The sequence below is a fragment of the Octodon degus genome, unplaced genomic scaffold (genome assembly GCF_000260255.1).
Source record: "Octodon degus isolate 3935 unplaced genomic scaffold, OctDeg1.0 scaffold00074, whole genome shotgun sequence".
In the NCBI taxonomy this organism is placed as follows: Eukaryota; Metazoa; Chordata; class Mammalia; order Rodentia; family Octodontidae; genus Octodon; species Octodon degus.
In genome coordinates this window covers 8722567-8744944 of record NW_004524650.1, presented here as the reverse complement: position 1 = coordinate 8744944, position 22378 = coordinate 8722567, and the positions used below count along the sequence as shown (strand labels likewise).

The 22378-nt window shown below is 37.8% G+C and overlaps 2 protein-coding genes across 3 annotated transcripts in view; one reads left to right on the top strand and one right to left on the bottom strand.

Annotated features, from left to right (window-relative positions):
• Positions 1-11537, bottom strand: part of Glmn (glomulin, FKBP associated protein) — a 48074-nt gene extending 36537 nt beyond the window's left edge. Inside the window, exons 1-4 of one of the 2 annotated variants that reach the window (XM_004635756.2) lie at positions 11210-11537; positions 10460-10533; positions 9685-9810; positions 1631-1747 (exon numbers count right to left, since the gene is read on the bottom strand). In XM_004635756.2, the coding sequence (XP_004635813.1) occupies positions 1631-1747; positions 9685-9810; positions 10460-10498 (282 nt within the window). In that variant the 5' untranslated portion in view covers positions 10499-10533; positions 11210-11537. The remainder of the gene's footprint in view (positions 1-1630; positions 1748-9684; positions 9811-10459; positions 10534-11209) is intronic. The other variant, XM_023720338.1, reaches the window with a different exon arrangement.
• A 120-nt stretch (positions 11538-11657) lies between these two features.
• The window catches only part of Rpap2 (RNA polymerase II associated protein 2), a 133351-nt gene continuing 122630 nt past the window's right edge, over positions 11658-22378 (top strand). Inside the window, exons 1-3 of the mRNA XM_023720297.1 lie at positions 11658-11746; positions 12439-12481; positions 19477-19591. Of these exons, the coding sequence (XP_023576065.1) occupies positions 11674-11746; positions 12439-12481; positions 19477-19591 (231 nt within the window). The 5' untranslated portion in view covers positions 11658-11673. The remainder of the gene's footprint in view (positions 11747-12438; positions 12482-19476; positions 19592-22378) is intronic.

Genomic DNA, 22378 nt, shown 5'->3' with positions numbered 1-22378 from the left:
TGATTTGATTTGAAACTGTCTCATTGCTATCTGTTTATCAATAAAACTGTAGAAAAAAAAAAAGAATAAAGAAGTTCCCAAACCAAAAAAAAAAAAAAAAAAAGAAAGAAAATACAGTTCTTTTGTTTCACAGTAAAATGCCTCATATCACTGTTTAAGAGTACAGAAAGGGACACCCTGATTACCAGAGCTCAAGTTTCCTTTGAGTTTAACCTCCTCTGCAGGCTGAGTTAGATACCCAGTTTCCAGCAGGTGGACCTTCCTATCCCATATTGCCAGGGTATTTAGACTAGTCCAGAGTCTAAGTACTTTCTGAACTTTGTATCTTCTGATTGGCTCTATTTTATTACTTCTTGTTTTATTTTTTGTTTTGCTTTATTTTGGGAGTGCTGAAGCTTGAACCCACAGCCTCACACATGCTAGGAAAACACTTGTACCACTGAGCTGGCTCTCCAGCTTATGTACCACCTTCTTTTCTTTGGGAAGTAAGGGGAGAGACCAGGAACTCAGGTTCTCACGCTTGCCAGGTAGGCATTATATCACTGAGCTAAATGCCTGACTGCTGCCTTCTTAAATTTGTTTTTTGGATTCAAAGTCTTGCTATGTAGTTCAGGATAGCCTTGAACTCTTGGCAACCTTGCCTCAACTTCCTGAGTGTTGGGATTACAGATATGCATTATAATAGGATTAAGAGGCAAGACTTTTGAAGGCAGGACCATGACTATTTGCCTTGTTAAAAGCCTTCAGTCACATCTAGAGGTTGAGTCACATGCGTGTGCATATTTGCACTGGCCTCTGCATTTTCCATTTTGGTTTTTCTTTTCATGGAACCAGGGATTGAACTCAGGCCCTTGCGCTTGCCAGGTAAGCGCTTATTCTGAGCCATCTCCCCAGCCCTGAAGTTTCCTAAGTGTTTTTCCTCAGAAGTTATCCAAGCCATTATATATTTATATTATATATTGACATTATATATTTATATACAGCCATTATGTATTTACAAAACTCTACTCTGCTTTTTACCAATATCTTTCTAAGGGTTTAAATCACAATTGATCTGTGTTCAACTTCCTCTTCATGCTTCCATTGTGATCACTTGCACTCTAACTTTAGAACTTCCAGAGGAAAGTACACTGACATTTTAGCTCAATGTTGTAAAAAGATAGGATTAAACACTGAATTCTTTGACTATACAATAATGCTATTTGTTAAAATACAGCATCCTTTGTCTCTCCCTGGAAACTGAATCTGTAGTCAAACATAAAGTTAGGTAATTCATATCTATGTATATATATCTATATCTACATCTATATCTATATCTATATCTATATATGTATATGTATATAGGTGGAGAAGGCCAGGCATGACTGTAATCTCAGCATGTGGGAGGATTAGGCAGGAAGATCGCCAAAAGTTTAAGGGTAGCCTGAACTACAAAGGAGTACCCTGTCTCAAAAATAAATAAATAAATAAATAATAGAAAGAAAATTTGAGGAATGTTACAATGGAATTGCCCATTCAACTAAATAAGATTGGGCTCTTCTCCCAAATTCTCATCTGTATTTCATGAGCTATAAGGAATTTTAATACCACTATATGTTAAAACAAAGTTAGCCTAGTTTTATTAACTTACCTTTACCAGTAAATCAAGCATTAGAAAATAATTTGTTTTATCATTTTCTTTATCATTCCATAAAAGGCATCGAACAACAGGACCAACAAGATTCCAGCCCATGGTCTTGATGATAACCTGCAAAACCATCTTAGAGTAAAACACTGACACCTACAGGACTACTTACACTATGTCCCTCTAACAAAGAATTTTCTGTGAAACAGGAAAAAGGAAGCAAGTGAGACCTACAATATTTCTCCACAGACTTTCTAGGGTTGGCTCCTAATAGATATCAACATTTTAAAAATGTTTAGTACTTCCACTGAAAAAAGGCAAAAGGATCTTTACTTTATATGAGGTAACTTAGTCCTTCCCAGGATTCAGATAGTGTCTATTTCTTTTGTTTCAGTACAGGAATTGAACTCAGGACCTTGCGCTTGTTAGTCAGGTGCTTGTGCCACTGAGCTATATCCCCAGCCCATTTCTCTATTCCTTACAAGAGAGTTAATTTGCTTAAAATGAGTAAGCACTTAACAGAATTCTGGTCTTCTGATTCATATAATGAGGAATGCTTATGAACCTTTAAAGTTCCTTGGGAAATCTCTAATACAATCATTGTAACATATAAAGGGAGATGTAAAATCTATACTCTCAGATTCTACATTGTAGGATGATTCTTTCATAAAAAGACCTAAGATAACCAAATGGTACCTACAATACCTCCTCTTTACCCCAGACTTACAATAAAGGACAGTATGAGGAAGAACAGTCATCTGCAACGAGAAAAGGCAGGAGAGGCTTCCCAGAAGTTAAGACTCCTGTAGAAAAAATATTCACTTCTGAAGCAGCAATGTGTAAAGGTAAAAGGCTTAACAATGCCCGGAGAACTGTATTAGGGTACATGAACACATAGTTCACACACACAAAAGAGAAAATACTGTCTTTTCAGTTTGCTCATTTCATTTACTTTAGTGTTTGTCTTGTTAATATTCATGTTCCCTACATGTTCCAATTTGAATGACCTTGTCAGATAGCAAAAGTTATATTTTTAGTTATATAGGTCTTGCTTTAACTTGGTCTTAACCATCCAGCAGAAAAGTGTAACCACAGGTGTTAAAAGTAAAGCTATATTAGTGTTTGTCTTGTTAATATTCATGTTCCCTACATGTTCTAATTAACAGAGTTAATGACATAAAGATTTGGGTTTTTGAAATTTTGAGACAGGGTCTATGTTGTGCAGGCTTGTCACAAACTCTTGGGGGCTCAAGTGATTCTCCCCTGTTCCCCAAGTAGCTGAAACTACAGGCATGTATTACTGTGCCCAGCTAAGTCATATATATATGACTTACATATATATAAGTTCAGATTTGTAGTGATCCTTCTGTCTCAGCCTCCCCAGTGCTGGGATTACAGGCATGCACCACCATGCCCAGTTTCAGAGCCAGCACATGGGGTTCTAGGGCTTTTTTTTCTCTATAGTATTTAACTTTTTTACATTGTATACAACTTACTCATTATGTATGTTTCTCTTAATGTTGTATGAAATTCTGCCCATTCATATAGGCAGATTTTTTTCATTACTGTAACCTATTACCAGTATAAGTGACAAAGTAGGTATTGTTACAAAGGAATACAACAAAATAAATGTTCAATAAATACAGACTGAATTATGCCTATTATTTTAAGCATACCAAATTACTCTGTTATTATTTTATTCAAAGTTTTGATGGTCATTTTTACTGATTTTTTTGGTGTGGTTTGACTTTTTTAACTTTTATTGGCATTTATTTTATATAATTTATTCCTGTGCCATGTTTTTGTTTCTTCAGTTTCTTATGGGATATTTTTTTTTTTTCTGTGCAACTTCCTCCTCTGGTTTAGAAAAAGGTTCCTTTTTAATAAGTACCACCTCAATATGGCAGGGGAAGCTCATGTATGGGTTAATCCTGCTATGAGCTGTGTAATTCTGGTGGCACATCTTGGGTGCTTTGTTCACCTGCATATGTTTAATAACCAGAGGGTCTACATCTAAACCCTTAAGTTCAGCATTCCTCTCTGCAGTTTTAAGCATGTGCAGCAAAAATACAGCACTCTTTTTGAGCCACCGCTCCTGTGTCCAGCCCCACTGTTTGGCCTGGGCGCACCTACCAAGTCTGGCACTGTAAGCCAGAAAAGGCCCCTTTTACTCTTTAAGGTGATATCCTTTAGATGGTGGCCTTTTGGATATGCAGACCCTTGATGGCCTGGGCAAATTTGTGAAGATTTGAGCCTCTTGGTTTGCATGATTTTGTAGGGTTTTCCGGGTTAAGAGAGTAATGAACCGGGCTGGTGAGATGGCTCAGTGGTCTAAAGCACCTACTTAGAACAAGCTTAGCAAAGAACTTAGACCGCGGTTCAAGCCCCCAGCACCACATGCCAGCAAGCCCTGCCCCCAGGTGGGCTGAGCTGGCCACACACACACACACACACACACACACACACACACATAAATAAATAAAAATAAAATTTAAAAAAAAAAAAAAAGAGAGTAATGAACCATTTTCATTTCAGGCTGCTCACAGGAAGAGGTAGTTTGACTTTTAACATTTAGAATTTTACTAGGAATTTATAGTATAGATCAGCAATTTTTTGAATTATTTTTCATAATTATTTATTTAATAATCCTGTGTTTACTTCCAAAAACTTAATTAGTTACTGTCAAATTCTACTGAATTTCCCTGAAAAGAAGGTATAACTGGAAAATCAGCATTAGCATGATTTTTCAGCATGTTCATAATATAAGTCCTACTCCAAAAATAAGCTACAGTTAAGACTGTTAGCCAGATAGACACATTTAGTATGTCTGGTGCTACACATGACGAATAAATTGAATTATAATATAAAATATAAATGAATATTGACTTAAATAATATTTTAAAATAAATGATAATACACATTATATATAAGTATTTGTAAATACCCAAGCAGGCACCTTTGGAGTGAGATAAATTGATGAACTAGAGGGGCTAGTCAGATAGCTCAGCTGTCTAAACGCCTGCCTGGCAAATACAAGGTCCCAAGTTTTGCATGCCATGCCACCCCCAAACTGTGGCGTGGTGGCACACACCTATAATCCCAGCACTAAGGGAGGCTGAGGTAGGAGGATCACTAGCAGTCCAAACTGTGTAGGGACACCTTGTATCAAAAAAAAAAAAAAAAAAAAAAAAGATGAACTAGAGATTTATTGCCAAATAACCAACTGGAGTATAGAGATAATGCACAAAAAAATGTGGTTGTGGTAACGAATGGATGTAATTATGTCTAATGTGAAGCTTCACAATTCAAAATAATGTGTGTTGTAATAATGAGCAGGTTACCTGAAGAAGAATGGTTCAGTTAAGGAGATCTCTAACAAGACACTAGAGACACTGGTTCCACAGGAAAAGGAGTTGCAACAAATTCAGACTTGAATTCAGAGTTTGGAGAATTAGGACAGTGTTCCAGAAGCTATGACTGTATTTGAATAATGTAGCTTTTAATACATGAATAAATGTAGATTATTGTACATCAATACCTATAAACTTGGGCTGGGGCTATAGGTTGGCAGTCTAATTGCCTGCCTGGTAAGCACAAGTACCTGGGTTCAATCCCTGGAACCTCATGCCATGTGAGACACTGAAACCAGGCATGGTGGTGCATGCCTATAATTTCAGTTCTGGGGAGGCTGAGACAGGAGGATCACTACAAATCCAAACTGCACAGTATGACCCTATACCAAATAAACAAAGACTTAAAAAAATAATACATGTAGACTGCTGTACATGAAAAAAATAAGCCATCCTCTAAAAATAAGCCCTACTGTATCTTTTGGAGCAAAACTGAATATAATGAATTAACATTTAATTTATTAATTAACATATTTAATTAATTTTCAGGGAAATTTGGTATGTTTCCTACTATGCACTTCTTTCTTTCTACATAGGCCTATTCCTTCAGTATAAATGTAAGAGGCATGCCAGCTTTGAGACTTCTGATTATTGCAGTCAAACTTTTTTTTGTGTTTTGAGACAGGGTCTCTCTAAGCAGTTTAGGCTGTCCTTGAACTTTCTATGTAGCCCAGACTAGTCTCAAACTCACAGTAGTCCTCCTGCCTCAGCCTCCCCAGTCTGAGATTATAGGCATGCACCACCACACCTGGCCTTGGAGTCCAAATCTTTGTTAAAATATTTTATAATAGGGCCAGCCAAAATGTTGGCTGTCCTTGCAGCCCTTCTATTTCTCTAATTTTCAGTCTGCAAACTTAGGTTGTTAACCCTCCAGAAGAGCTTATTATTACCCTTCAACATATGCAGTTGGGTTTAACCTTACTATCTGTCTGAATATCAAACATCTTAGGCATAACATGGAACAGGTATTTTCCATCAAGTATTGATATGTTAAACTTTAAAACTCTACAGAATATGGAAATTTTAAAAATGAAAAATATTTAAAGAATATGAATAAATAATTACATATTTTTATACAGAAATTTAGAAATCTAACCATATACAGCATTGTAGCAGGACAGTCCTGTGACATTTTTTTTCCTTCTGTCTTTTTTTTCATTTATTACCCTTTAAAAAAAAAATTTACTTGAGTGACAGTATGGTAATAATTGGTATGTCATAAAAGAAGTGGCTCAGCAGATTAGCCAGGGTTCGATCCCCGGGCCGGCCATGCTGGCTCCACCCCCGGGGCGCGCTGAGACAGCAACTGAGACTGGGCGTGGTGGCGCATGCCTGTAATCCCAGTACTTGGGAGGCTGTAAACAGGAGAATCTCTATGAGTCTGACCTAGTAGTGCGACCCTGAACACCCTGTAGACCCTTCCCTAAAATACAGGAAAAAAAAATTTATAATTATCGGTTTAGAAACAGCAGAATGAGAACCTTCTAAGTGTTGCCCAAATCAGACACTGACAATGGACACTCAGTGGGACGTTCAGGTCCTAAAGATAGGTATCTGTGGAGAATGTCATACAGAAAATGAAGTTAAATCTAGGGATCCAATCAGATGTTGATAATATGGATACAGAATAATGTGTAAGAAAAGAACTAAAAGATAGGTGGTTTTTGACACTTGGTGAAACATGGGAATTCAGAAAAGTGTCTTTGTTGGTACCTGGATTTGCCCCTTCAGGAGTCTCATTGTTGTACATCTTTGGATTTGACACACTTAGGGATATAATATATGTATGATTTCATTTTTAAAGCCAGATTGTATTTAGGCATCTAAATATACCTTGTATAAAGAATTTTTTTGTTCAGTTATATGACTTGTAATTTAATTTTATCATGTATGTAATATGACAATAATAAAGGTTAAAATTGTTTGCCAAAAAAAAAAAAAGTATAATTATCAGCTGCACAATATCTAGTCACTACATAAATGTTTCACAGCTTGAGTTAGTACAAAGGGAGAGTGGCGAATAGGTACAAAGACGGCAAATATTGACTTTCATTAAGGCAGCTCATGTTACTCTTTTTTTTTTTGGCACATAAATAAGTTTATTAGTAACGCTAAAAGAAGAGTGCATAGCTTATGGAGAGTAACACTGTTACTCTTTAATACTAATTTACTACATGGAGTAAGATTGTTCTCCCCAATTTACAGATGTGAATGCTGAACTTCAGAGAGTACCAGTATCCCTGATGTTCAAGACCTAAAATGTGGCAGTCAGGACAAGTCTGTCTAGTTCCTGTGTCCATGCTTTTACCAGTATTTCAGAGGTGCTCCACTGAGGGCAGAGTTGCTCCCTACCCCCTAGGGGACATGTGGCAAGGTCTGGAGACCAGTTTTATTGTCATTATTTACATGGGGCTGGGAGAGGTTATCTCTGGTATCTAATAGGCAGAAACCATGGCTGTTGCTGAGCATCCTGCAATGCACAGGACAGTTCTCTGTAACAGAGATTTATCCTGCCTAAAATATTACATCTTACAAAGGAGATTTTCAAGCTATTAAGCCTAAGCTTCACTATGCTTAAATCCCACCAGCTATTTAGAACATGCTAAATATAAAGCACTGAGGCATACAGTGCCTATGAACAACTGACCACACTTCTCATCTCCTTCTCACTGATGTAGTGCTCACCCTCACCTCTATCAGCCTCTGCTTCTCCAGCTGTTCCTTAATTCCTCAAGAGGGGATCCCTGGCCTCTTCTTTCTCTTTTTTTATGGACTCAGGTAAACTCTTTTGAAGTCCTCAGTGATTCAATTACCTAATCTTGAAGTTAATCGTCACCTAAATCTCCTCTTTCTCTCAGTTCCCTTAACTACTTTCTCTGAGTTCTCTTAACCATTCTTTCTGGTTAGCAGCAGTAGGATTTAAAAGGAAGTTTTAGGGCAGAATAAAAGAGACTAAAGTGATGGTTGGCCTGAGAGAGGTCAAAGCATCATACATGCTTTTTACCAGTATTCTCAGGACTAAGAAAGTAAGAAACCTTACTTTCTAATTGCGTGCTACATCTCAAACACAAAATTTATAAGTCAAGACAAGAAAGATTTTCTTGTCTACTTGTCTTGTCCTTTTCTGTTCAGGACATCATGCAGTGTATTATCCTTCAAAGGCTGGAAGCCCAGCCATCCTTGATGCCTTGACCTCTCGCAGGCCAACCATCTCTCTAGTCTCTTTTATTCTACCCGAAAACTTCCTTCTAAAAGCTGCTGCATGCTAACCAGAGTGGTTAAGAGATCAAAACTACACCAGAGAGGTTGGAACTCTAGATGTACATAAAAGCTGATTATATCTGGGGAAAGTCAATCTTCCAGCAGTTGTTTCTCATTTACAAAATAAAAACAAAAAAACTTTATTTATTTATTATTTTTTTTTTTGCAGAACCAGGGATTGAACTCAGGCCCTTGCACCTGCCAGGCAAGCACTTATTCTACTGAGCCATCTCCCTGGCACAAAAAAACTTTAAACATAGGGATCTCACTATATTGTCCAGGCTGATCATGGACAAAAGTGATCCTCTTGTTGCAGCCCCAAGAAGCTGGAGTTATAGACAATATAAAATGTTACCTACCTTACAGGACTTTGGAGAGGCTACAAAGTTAATACATGTATACTTAAAAGAACAGTTATTACATAGAAAAGTTAAAGATTATTATTAATTGTAGTAGTAGTTGTTGTAGTAATAGTAGCTAAAAGCTGGGTACTCTCAAAAGTTGCCTTCTGAAAATGCAACTGGGAAAAATGTAGAATTAAAAAACATGAAATTTACTGTATTTTAAGTTATAAAAGTATCAAAAACATATGAAAAAACAGAATGTTCTCAAGCTTCTGTATAAATAACTACCATCAAAAAAAAAAAAAAAAAAAAAAAAGAAAGAAAGAAAGATGTTTGTGGGAGAGGGAGTCTTTCTAATGCTGTTATGGAGAGTTCAAAGACAAAACCTGGCACTGTCAATAACACTGTCCAAGAACTGACTACCAGAAAGGAATACCTAGTCTGCTTGATATTCCTATTTCTCAATGTAAACTGATTCACATACCAGTTTTTGATCTCCTGAAATAATCCTGTCCTTCTAAAGTGCTTTAAGCATAGCACTTTTCTTTTTGAGACAAGGTCTTACTATGCAGTTTGGGCTGGCCTAGTGCTTACTTTTGTAGCCCCCAGGCTGGTCTTGAACTTGCAGAGACCCTCCTGCCTCAACTTCCCTAGTGCTGGGATTACGGGTGTAGTGCTACCATGCCTGGGGGATCTGGAGCCAACATGGTGCACTTGGGGTTCCTGGGTAGGCAGGGTCGGGAATCGAACTTGGGTCCTTGTACTTGCCAGGTAGGTGTTTATGCCTCTGAGTTATATCTCCAGCCCCTATAGCACTTATTTACTCTGCCTTCTGAGTGCTGGTTGCTTGCATGTTTATCTCTCACACAAGACTGTATGTACTTGAACATACATGAATATTACTAATTGCTTTTTGTTTTCTACTGTAGAAATTTAAGTAGATTCTTAAATGTTTGATGGGTAAGTGAAAAGATGAATAATAGCAACATGTGATTATTCTCTTCCCAAGTAAAGACTGAAAACTAAACACAAAAACTGTACTTACCTTATTCTTTTCATTTTCAGTAATTTCTAATAACTGGTCTATGTGCCCTTCTTCTATGCATTTTTGGCCTGCTAACTGAAATAGGCCAAAATCTTCTTCTTTAAAGTCATCCTCTTCTAAGATTTGCTGGTAAACATACACATAAAAGCACAAACACAAACAAAAACTCATTATGGCAACTTAATTTTTAAAAATCTTTAAATTCTAGGTAACTTACACATAAATACATGTATGAAAATTAGGATTACCCTAACAGGTTCCTTAACCAATAACCTTGAAATCGTTGTATTAAAGAGATCCATTAAAAAGATCAGCATTAAAAGTATTATCATTTGGTTGAGACAGGGTCTCACTGTGTAGTGCAGGCTGGCGCTGAAATCCAGGTATCCTCTTGCCTCCACCTCCCCAGTGCTGGGATTACAGGCTGGCCTACCACACCAGTCATAACCCTTTTAATTTTAATGGCAATTAAGCCAGTTTCTTTGGTGGCTCACACCTGTAATCCCAGCACTCCAGAAGCTGAGGCAAGTGGACCTGAGGCAGGAGAGTCTCCAAGTTCGAGGTTAGACTTTGCTACATAGTGAGGTCAAGGCCAACCTGAACCACATAGCAAGATCCTGTCTCAAAAACAAAAATAGGGACTGAAGATAAATAAGAGTGACCACAATAGTAACTAAAATTAACCTCCTGTTAATAGTTTGACGGGTATTTAACTTTGCCAACAAAACATAACCAAAAAAACACAGACAGACGCAAACATACCCACTCTACTTACACATTTCTTTATTATGGACTGGAGCTCCTCCACAGCCATTTCTAATTATTTTTTCTAGTTTTGATTCTGAAATACTATATATACAAATACAATTAAATTGTGTCAGTACATAACATGTTTCATATTGATTATGAAAAAACACAATAAAGAAAATGTGGGGGCTGGAGTGATAGCTCAGCAGTCTAAGCGCCTGCCTGACAAGTGCAAGAGCCAGGTTCGATCCCCAGCACCACATGCCATGCAGCCCTGCAGCCCTGCGCTGAGCAGGCCGAGGTGGCGCCTGCCTGTAATCCTAGCGCTGGGGAGGCTGAGACAGGAGGGTCACTACGAGTCTGAACTGCATAGTGAGATCCTGTACCATATGAATAAATAAAAGATTGTTAAAAATAGGTAAATAAAATGTGAAATTTTAATTGAATGTAATTATTGACTCCATGCACCTTTTTTCCTACTGCATATTTTAAAGAACATACAGTAGTTTTGAAAGTTACCAGAAATAACAACCATCGAGAGTACTCTCTCGGGAGGCAAAGGACTAAATGGCTTTAAAAAGAAGTGTTTTTCTAAACACTTCCTCCAAAAGGTGGGTCTAAAATTGAAACGCTGATCACTGGGGAAATTTTTAATGTTCCACTTGACAAAAATTGGAATCCAACCCAATTACATCACCCAAAGGGGATGAAGATTCAGATGTCCTCCACCCGACTTCTCTGTGGCGCTATCAATCCAGTAAGCAAAATCCCGCTTTACCAGAGCCCGGCAATCGCTGTCCTCAGGCGGTCCCCGATTGGGCCCGCCAACCTTCGTTTCTTGGAGGAGATAGAGGCGTCGCGCAGTTCCTCACGCTCGCAAGCGATTCAAACTCCCAGCGCACTCGTGAGCAGCGCAGAGGAAGCCATTTCTCCGGTTTCCGGCTCCAAGGCGACCGGGCCGCACCGCCTCGCAAGGGGCCTAGCGAACCTCAGCGCCGCGTCCCCCGCGGCTGACCGACCACCGCGAGCAGAGACGCCCGGACCTCCTGACGTCTGCTTACCCGCCAGACCTCGCGGCCCTCAAAGGTCTCCAGCACCAGGGCGAACTGGCCGCCCCGCCCCCTGCGCGCGCCCCGCCCCCTGCGCGCCAGACCCACCCCCTGCGCGCGCCCCGCCCCCTGCGCGCCTGACCCACCCCCTGCGCTCGCGCCCGCCCCACCACTGCCTCTGACGACGCTTTTGATGGCTGACAGCGCTGTGCAGCGTCCAGCGGGCCTCAGGCCCCGCGCTGCTGGTGCGTCTCGGAGGGCTACAGGTATGAACATGGGATCTCCCGCTACGTTTGGATCCTGTGAACTGGGCCCCGACCGACCTCCACACGGAGGAGCGCGCCGTCCCACAGGAGGCGCCCCCGGGGCGGGGAGCCGGGCGCTTCTGGGCAAGACTTCCCGGCCCAACGCCGACGCCTGGCGGGCCCTGTGCCTCCGGCCTGTAAGCTCCGAGAGCCCCACTCCGGGCTGCTTCGGTGCCCAGTTCTGGGGGTGCCGGACTCCGCCCTAACCCAGGGAGCGAACATTTGGGAGACTTGAAGAGACTTCCTGTAAAAGTACGCAGATCGCGACTTCTTTTGAGGAGCGCTTAAACTGCGATAAAAATTCGAGCCCTAATGCTATCATTTGTAACCAAGGAAAAATTGGGAATAATCAATTTACCAAAACCAGGTGTTCCTATTTCATTTTGATTTACGCACAGAATTGAAAAGTATATAACAAAAGACAGTTTGTTATTTAGGCAGGAATGAATCCTGTACCAAATGGGTTTGGGTAAGTTTGACCTTTTTTAAAAGGTATTTTTGAGAGGTCTTCCTGGGTAGTTAAGGCTAGGGGGAACTATGTAAGATGCAACGTGGTGCCTCAGTTTGCCTCTTCCTGCCCCAGCATCCTGAGTGCTGAGATTACAGGCTTGGGCCACCATGCCCAGGCTGACTTTTTTTTTTTTCAATTGTAGGTACTAAAACAAGTGCTTTGAGACCAGAAGATGCTTCTAAAAGGTATGCAAACTACTTGCAAAACTGCATCCACTTATCTTTTAACTCATGTTAGTGATTGAATCCTTTTTAAGAATAGTTCTGAGTCGCTCTTTTAGAGAAAATTATGAGTCTAAGAAAACCAAAACTGGGGACTGCTGGTGAAGGTGTAGCTGTCGAAAGGTATCTGTGGGAACACACCTGAATAAACTAGATATTCCTTTGCCAACTTTTCAGATACACTTTTTATGCGTATCTGCTGTATACGTCAGATTCACTGTCCAAGTTTCTCTCTTTAGTGTTCCAAGAAACCTTTTCTTTGTTACAACAAGTCCAGGCTTTCATTTAAAAAAAGGAAGACAAGGGGCTGGGGAGATAGCTCAGTAGAATAAGCGTTTCCCTGGCTAACTCCAAGGGCCTGAGTTCAATCCCCAGTTTCGCCAAAAATAAGATAAAATAAGTAAAAAAAGGAAGACAGCTGTTCTCTACTGTTCTTTGGCTCCTCAACAGGCAAGATATTATCTCATATCACAAATGGTTTCTATAATAGTAGTCTTTAAAGGAGATTGAGATATATGTGTATGTGTGACATCACTTTTTATTGAAGATTCAATTTTTTATTGGCTTTGGTCTTAATTCATTTTTTTAAAAAAATTACTGTTTTAGCTACTTTTCTCATTGATAATACAAAATACCCAAAACCCAAAGTTAAAGAATGAGAGATTTATTTAACTCACAGTTTGTAAAGGTTTCAAAACATAATCCACAGGCTCCAAGGCAGGGTGGCACATGGCAAATGAGCAATGATTCATGGCTTTAGAAGACAACAAAAGCAACAGGAAAGACAGTCAAGACTTCTTGTGTCTTATATTGCATGCAAGCTATCCACCTTAGGGTGGGTGCAGCAATCACACCCTTAGTCACTCTCTAGATTCAGCCACCTCTGAGCATCCCCCTCCATAAATTTTGCAGGCACACTTAGACACAAGTGATAACAATTATTTACTGATTATAAATAATATTCCAGACTTGGTGATACTATGGTGTTGATCAAATCTGACGTAGTTCTTGTCTGGTGGAACAGAGAAATATCAGATGCAAATAAATGCATAATTACATTCATAATAAGTGCTATAGGGAAAAGACCATGATGTTAGGAGGAATTAATAACATATGCCTAATTTAGATGGAAGTTGGCTGTGGGTTTTCAGGGGAAGACTTCTCTGAGTAAGTAATAAGCTAAGACCTGAAGACTAGGTGTTACCAGGCAATAAGCAGGGATGTAAGACCTCCAGCTACAGGTGATAGTGTGTATGCAGACCCTGAGAAAAGAAAAGGTATAGGGGGCCTGCTGGTTAGCTCAGTTCTTTAGGCACCTGCTCATGCAAACGCAGTGAGGAGGACTGCACTACATGCAGTACTGGGGAATGAAACCCAGGTCCTTGTGCTTGCCAGGCAATTGTTTAGACCACTGAGCTATCTCCCTACCCCTATTTTGTTTTTTGACACAGGGTCTTGCCATGTAGTTTGGTGTTACCTTGAACTCACTATGTAGTCCAGGCTGGCCTTGAACTCTTGGAGTGATCCTCCTCTCTCAGCCTCCTGAGTGCTGAAATACAGGGCTGCTACACCACATTGGCCAAACCAGATGTTTTTTGGTTTGTTTTTGATTTTGTGTAGTATTGATGATTGAACCCATGATCCTATGTATGCTAGACAAGTGCTTTCCACTGAGGTCAAGCCCCAGCTTAAAACGTTTAGATCACCCAGGATGATGAAACAATCCATAGGACAGCTAAATAGTTGAGAGGGAGTGGCTATAAATTTATTTCAGCTGAAACACAGGACTTTCAGTCTAGCTGATTACTATTAAGACAGACATTGAAGAGATTTGCAAAGATATAAATCTATTCTGTAAAGCTTGATTTGAGCATAACTCTCCCAATACCCAACCTGTCCGCCAGGAGAGGCACTATTCTCAGCTTAACACTGGTGCCCATGGCACAGGATGTCTTAAAAGACTTAAGATGTAACATGGATTCTTGCAAGCACCTGGATATCTAAAACGCCCAAGCATTGACACTGAACTCCTCAAGGACTTTGTCCACTGAGGCACGAAACATCCAGAGGCCTTTGACCACTGATGTTTACTAAGACCTACCCACCTAATGTCCCTCGCCTTCTTTTAAGCCTATTTAAAAAAAAAAAAAAAAGTCCAGTTCTCTGTTCCCTGCAGACAGCCTTTTCACCTTCTGTCCTAATAAATTCCATGCCATGTTGCCTTTACATAGCCTAGTGATCTCAGCTGGCCTGCCTTACACTGTTCCTTACACATTCTTACAAAGTTTTTCATTTAAAGATATATAAAGCATATGCTGGGCATGGTGGTACACATGTGTAAACCCAGCAAGCACTGAGGCTGAGAAAGGAGGATCCTTGCAAGTTCGAGACCAGCCTGGGCTACACAGTAAGCTTAAGGCCAGCCTGAATTACATAGTGAGCCCCTGTCCAAAAAGACAAAAAAAAAAAGACTGAAAACAGGAGGTTTGCTATGAGTCTGAGACACATAGTAAGACCTTATACCAAATACATAAATGAAAACAAAAAAAGATAGTGTACAGCTATTGGGTTGGTTATTAAGTGTTTTAAAATTTGCTGTTTTAATCCTAATGTGGTAAATTGACAGATTTACTTCAAATGAACAAAGGCTGTAATTCTAAGAGTATTAAGGAGTCTTGAGACCAAAAAAGTTTGTGATCTGCTCCCCTTGCCTACACAGCTATTGTCATTTGTGATAGGTGGCAGCAGCTTTAGGTTGTCTGTCAGTAAAAAGGTGTGGTTCAGATGGTTGAGATGGCTGATGGCTTTGAGTCAGCAATTCCTTAATGTAGATTGTATATGAATCCTATTACTTGACAGGCTTTTATTGGCAGGTACAAAATGAGAAAAAGAAAATAAATTTTTGTGAAGCTAAATATTCCATATAAAGAAATTAATCTGTGTTGTCTTTCATACTTCTTTGATATAAAGATGGTTTTTATGAATTAGTGGGAAAATAGGTATTAGTTGTAAAGTTCTTGCTGATAATACTGGGGATTGAATTTGGAAGCTTCCTACCTCAATCTCCTGACCAGATAAGATTATAGAACTACCATCCTGGCCTTAAAATTCTTCTTGCCTTAATGTCCTTGTTTAACAAGATAGATTGTTGAAATAGCTATCAGAACACCAAACTGGCCAGGGAGATAGATCAGTAGAATAAGCGCTTGCCTGGCAAGTACAAGGGCCTGAATTCAATCCCTGGTTCCGGAAAAAAAAAAAAAAAGAAAGAAAGAAAAGAAAACACCTCCAAATTGTTTTTGGAAAGCATTCTGCTCTGAGCAAGAATTAAAAGTCTTGGTAGTCTAAGGCAGGAAGAAAAGACGAGGACATTCTAGGCCCAGATATTAGTGGAAAGTCAAGGACAAGGAGACCAGCAAAAGTAGTTCTGGTAGATGAGTAGAAACAAGCATAGGAAAGGAACAAATAAGTCACTAAGAAGGTTGATATCTTGGTCCCACAGCAGTGATTCTCAACCCTGTTGAACAGTAAGATTGATTTTCTGAGCACTTTAAAAATATATATCAAGAAGTAGGCCCCATGCTCAGGGATTCTGATTTAATTAGCTTGTAGTGGAACCTTAGACACATAGTATCTTTTTAAATTTCTCAGGTGATCCTAATGGACAGTTGAGATTGAGAACCATTGTCCTAACCTATTGTTTGGTCGGATAGTATGCTTTTGTGTTCCATAATGTGTGTGGACCAGTAGAAGCCATTGATAACAAGAACAAATGCTCCTAGGAAGATTTTTATTTTCCTAAATCACATGTTGATGTTCCTTAACAAGTTCACAATAAAAATAAGTATGTGCTTTTATAAATATGATTGTATTATCAAACTGTACCATCAGTGAACCTTTGAGAATTAATACTAATTTCTACTTCATCTTTTTTTCCTTTCTAATCATTCTCATTTCTGGCTTCATATTGGAAGAAAAGCTGCTCTTTATATGCATATATGGGATTGATAAAATAAAACAGGAAGAAATTTATCACCTCATTTTCTTTTTTTTGTTAAGTTGATTGGTACATTTTAGATGTACATACTGACCATATTCATTGTAGGGAACTTATATGATATACTTTTATTCCTCTTATTTTCCCAATCCCTTCTTCTCCCTTCATCCCCTCTTCCCTTCCCTATTTACAAAGCTTTGTTTACATTTTATCCTTTTTTCCTGTTTTTCCTTTCTTCCTTTTTCCCCTTTCCTTTTTTCCCATTTCACAATATCTGTTGAACGTTTTAATCCTGTTTACTCTTACTTTCCCACACCAGGAAGACAATGCCATGTGTATACATGTGACATCTATCCTTTATTTCACTTACGAGTTTGGTCTTAAGTTCTATCCATTTACCTATAAAAGTCTCAAGTTTATCCTTTATGGCAGAGTAATACTTGATTGCATAAAAAGACCATAACTTTTTATCCATTCCTCAGTTGATGGGCATTGGGGTTGTTTCCAGGATTTAGCTATTACAAATTGTCCAGCTATAAACATGGGTCCACATATATCACTGTGGTATGTTTTTACTTTTGAGAAGATACACAGAAAAGGAATAGTTGGGTGGAATAAGGACCTCTAGTTTTTTAAGGAATCTCCACACTGATTTCCATGGTGGTTATACCAGTCTATGCTCTCACCCACAGTGAAAAAGGCAAAAGATTTATGTTATGTGAAGAGAAACCAGAGTATCTCCAGCAGTGTAGAAGGGCTCCTTTTTCCTACAGCCCCTCCAGCATTTGTTATTGATTGATTTCTTGATAATAACCATTCTTTATGGAGTGAGATTGAATCTTGGTGTTGTTTTAATTTGTATCTCTCAGATGACCAGTGATGTTGACATATTTTCATATATTTATTTGCTGTTTGTATTTCTTCATCTGAGAAGTATGTATTCATCTCAGATGCCCATTTTTTAGCATTGGGTCTTTGAATGGGGGGGTCTGTTTTTTTGCAGTTTTTTATGTTTTAGATATAAATCCTTAGTCTGAAGGACGATTGGCTAAAATTATTCCCCACTCTGTGGGCAGTCTCTTCACTCTGTTGGTGATTCTTTCACTATACAAAAGCTTTTTAATAGGATGAGATCCTAGTCATTGATTCTTTCCATTATTTCCTGTACAGTCAGGGTTTTTTTAAAAAATAATTTTATTGGGGGCCTGCCCCTTACCTCAGTTCTTTAAGTGGCTGCTTCAACAAGGCAGTCAGGCTCAGGTTGCTATGGTTCGATCCCCACAACTCAAGCCAGCCAAACCTGCCCTGAAGGCATTCGGAGCAAAAAAAAAAAAAAAATTATTGAGAAACAAATAGCAATGAGACAGTTTCAAAACCAATTAGTAGGACAGTTTCAATAATTAACACATTGCATATTGTTGTCTTAGTGATTATTCATTGTACAAGATATAGACATGAGCAAGAATTCAAAGTGCACAAACACTATTAGAAAAAATCTTTCTATTCATTGAATTACGAGAAAGTAGCTGCATATCCATCCTATTTTGAATATACAGATACAAAATGGTTGTTCATTTGTAACCCCTTTTTTTGTTTAGTTTTGTCAGAGATGAGTATTCCATTGTCACTTAAATATTGTAGGTGCGTGAATTCAGCTAAATATTCCAATATAGTCCAGTAGTCTATAGTAGTAGTGGGTTTTCCGTAGGACTGGCAATGTCAGAAGTTGTTGACCTGAGCCCTTTACAGCTCTGCATATTAATATGGCTATACTTTTTATACTTCATTTTTATACTTTTCTGCTGGATGCTTAAGACCTACATAACAACCTTGTTTCTGACAAGGTCAATCAAATCCCCTCAGGATTGACCCTGAAACCCTGTACGGTAGTTTGTAGATCCTTTGTCAGTGTTAGCCATGTGGATGAGTCATGGCCATTGCCTGACCAATTTGCTCTCTGTGAAAGCCTGAGAGAATGTTCTCTCTCCATGTGACTCTCTTTAGGCACACTGTACATCATCACTTTCCTTTGTGGCCCCATAATTTCCTTGATCAGAAAATTTGGGACACAACTGACTTACATGGTGTTACAGTACAGGTTCTTCTATGTCCTGAGTCTTCACTGACTTTGAAAGGCTAGGGCCAAAATGTTGGCTGTCCTTGCAGCCCTTCTTTTTCTCCAATTATTGGTCTGCAAGCTTAGGTTGTTAAACCTTCAAAAGAGAAACTTATTATTATTACCCTACAACATAGGCAGTAGAACTGAACCTCACTATCTGTCTGAATATCAAACATCTTAGACATAACATGGAACAGGTTACAATCAGGGTTTTTTTTTTCGTGAAGTCTTTGCCTACACCTATGACTTATTCTTCCTACTCTCTCTTCCAGCAGACTTAGTGTTTTTATTTTGGTATTTAGATCTTTGATCCATTTTAAATTTCCTTCAGCATGTGGAAAGCCAGTTTTCCCAGCACCATTTATTAAAAGAGGCTATATTTTTTTCAGTGAACATGTTTGGCTTCTTTGTCAAAAATAAGGTAGCAGCGTATATTATCTGAATTTCTTTCCAATGAGAGTTTGTCAATGCTTCTTGTACTTCACCTAGAATTAATCCTTCTGGCCAACTTCAGTGTATACAGTGTAATAAATAGCTTTTGACTTTTTTGACAAGTATTAAATAAACAGTAACAGCATTGAAAACTATAAATTTAACTGACAAGACAGTGAGTTAAGTTATTGTTAGATTTTAAATTTTATTTTATAATGTATTTAGTACAGGGTCTACAGGGTCTCACTACACAGATTGGACTCATAGTGATCCTCCTGTTTTCAACCTCCGAAGGACTGGGATTATAGGTATGCACCACCACACCCAGTCTTATTACTAGATTTTAAAGCATGGAATGCTGGAGATATAAATTTGTGTGGTAAGTACATTAATGTTTTATTAAAATTTTAGAAAAGCAGAACTTGAAGCAGCTGTGAAAAAGAAGATTGAGTTTGAGAGAAAAGCTCTACATATTGTCGAACAACTATTAGAAGAGAACATTACAGAAGACTTCCTAGTGGAATGTGTATGTATTACTAAGTTAATTAGTTTTATATAATATCTTTAAATCTCTGCAATGTGAGACTTCTTTGTATTATTGAAATCTTAAATTTGTTTTAAGTCATTAGATGCCAGTACATACTGTATAAATTGTGCTTTTTAGTTAGTTTTTTTTTTTTTTTTTTTAAATAGGCATCTTGCTATGTGGTTCAGGCTGGACTTGAACTCAGAAATACAGGCTAGCTTTGAACTCCTGGCAGTCCTCCTGCCTTAGCCTCCCATGTGCAGAGAATTACAGGTGTGAGCCACCACACCTGGCTTTAAATCCTGTATTTTAAAATAAGCCTTTATTGTATTATATCTTTAAATGCATTAATAAAAGAAAAAACAATTATATAGCAAGATGACTATAGTTAAAAGTAACATATATGTTAAAACTACAAGAATGAATTTTAAATGTCACATAAAGGAAATAAGTATGTGAAGTGATGGGTACGCTATATCCCGATTTGTTCATTCCACAACGTATATATGTATCAAAACATTATATTGTGCCTCATTAGAATATACAGTTGTGAATTAAAATGAATTTTTCATTAAAATCTTAAGAAAATGTACGTTTTCTTGTTCGTAGTTTTTTAGTGTGCTATATCACTAGCTTTCCCTCCCTTTGCAATTATGATTACATTTGTCAGTTTTGTAATATTTTGTTTTGTGCTATTTTAAGTAACAGATTTTTCTTAATGTTGCTTCATTAATTTTGAATTTTTAAAAATCCTGAAATATACTTTGACTCAACTCAGAATTATAACTTTTCTTAAAAAGCTTTATTAATATTTTCAATGTGCTATTTTAAGTAACAGATTTTTCTTAATGTTTTTCATTAATTTGATTTTTTAAAAACCCTGAAATATACTTTGACTCAACTCAGAATTATAACTTTTCTTAAAAAGCTTTATTAAAATTTTGAATGAATGACAAAATTTATTTTATATTCTCATTATCCTTAAGAGAAAAAATTAAAACTCAGAGCTTTTATTGCAAATATAATTCTAAGTATAGTTCAGATTTTTTTTTAACAGTAGGAAAGACTTATTTTTTTTTTAATTTTCTTTTATTTTATTGAGAAACAAGTAGCAATGAGACAGTTTCAAAACTGATGAATAGGACAGTTTCAGTAGTTAGTACATTGTACATTGTAATTTTCTTAGTGGTTATCCATAGTACAAGATGCAGACAGGATATCCTGTCCAAACACTGTTAGTACAAATCTTTCTTCTCATTGAATTTAGCGAAAGTAGCTGTATATCTATCCTAACTATTCTGTTTGTACAGATACAAAATGGTCCTTCCTTTGTATCCCCTTTTTTGTTTAGTCCTGTCAGAAATGGGTATTCCATTGGCGTTTAAACACTATAGGTGCGTAAATTCAACAAAACAATCCAACACAGCTCAGCAGTCCACAATAGAAGTGAGTTATCCCCAGAAGTTGTTGACTTGAGCCTTTCACAGCTCAGCATATTAGTATGGCTTTACTTTATATTCCTCATTTTTATACTTTTCTGCTGGATGGTTAAGACCAAGATAAAGCAAGACCTATATAACAAGAAATGTAACTTTTGTATCTCATAAGGTCAGTCAAGTACCCTCAGGATTTATTCTGTAACCCTGTACTGCAGTTTGCAGATCCTTTGTCAGTGTCAGCCATGTGGAGGAGTCACAGCCATTGCTGGACTAATTTGCTCTCTGTGAAAGCCAGAGAGAATGTTTTCCTTCCAAGGAAAGATTTATTGGAAAAAGGAAAGCTTTGCCTGAGAGAGACAGAAGGGGACCTGGAAAGTATTGCCCTCAGAGATTTTTCTAAACAAGAAGAATATGAACTATCAATGTCTTTAAGAAGATAGAGATAACTGCATGTGAGTCTCTATACATGATGACACTTTTAAAAACAGACAAACCAGAAATGTTTCATTTGAAACAAAAACATTTTTCACTAAAAACAGAAAACTATCTTGTTCAAAAAGATTTCAAAGTTATGAAACAAGAATTGAGATTTTTTAAACATGAAGTTGTTCAAAAGAAAATATTTAGTATTACTTTATTACCTACTTCTTACTCTCTACACTTCTTTAAAAAGTAAAAAGAATTTCGCATGAAATTTTGTTCAGGAGTCATAATGCCATCTTTAATATGCTTTCTTTTTTGAAAAATTATGCTTCAAAAATAGATAAAATCACAATTTAATATTTTGTGTGTCCCATCCAATGAAGGACCATTTTGTATCTGTATATACAAAATAGTTAGAATAGATATACAGCTACTTTCTCTTAGTTCAATGAGAAGAAAGTTTTGTACCAAGAGTATTTGGAAAGGGTAACATGTCTGCATCTTGTACTATGAATATAACCATTATGAAGACAGTAATATGTAATGTATTAATTATTGAAACTGTCCTGTTAATCGGTTTTGAAACTATCTCATTGCTATTTGTTTCTCAATAAAAATAAAAAAATATTTTATGTGGTTTAGATGAGTTTTTGAGATAGTACTCATTTCAGAGTAAAAGATATTATCATTTAGTTTTGGTGTAGTTCTAACACTACTTTCTCCTGCTTCAGATTTATTTCAGTTGTGCAATATATGGAGATGCCTAATCTGCTAGGATAGTTTTTAATAATAATTATCAATTTTATGTTTACTAGGGCCAGCCAAATAGTTCAGTGGATTAAAGTGCCTGCAAGCAGGCACAGGGGCCTGCTGTTCAATTCCCAAGCCTGTCGTGCCAGCCCCGCCTCTGGGGCACGCTGAGACA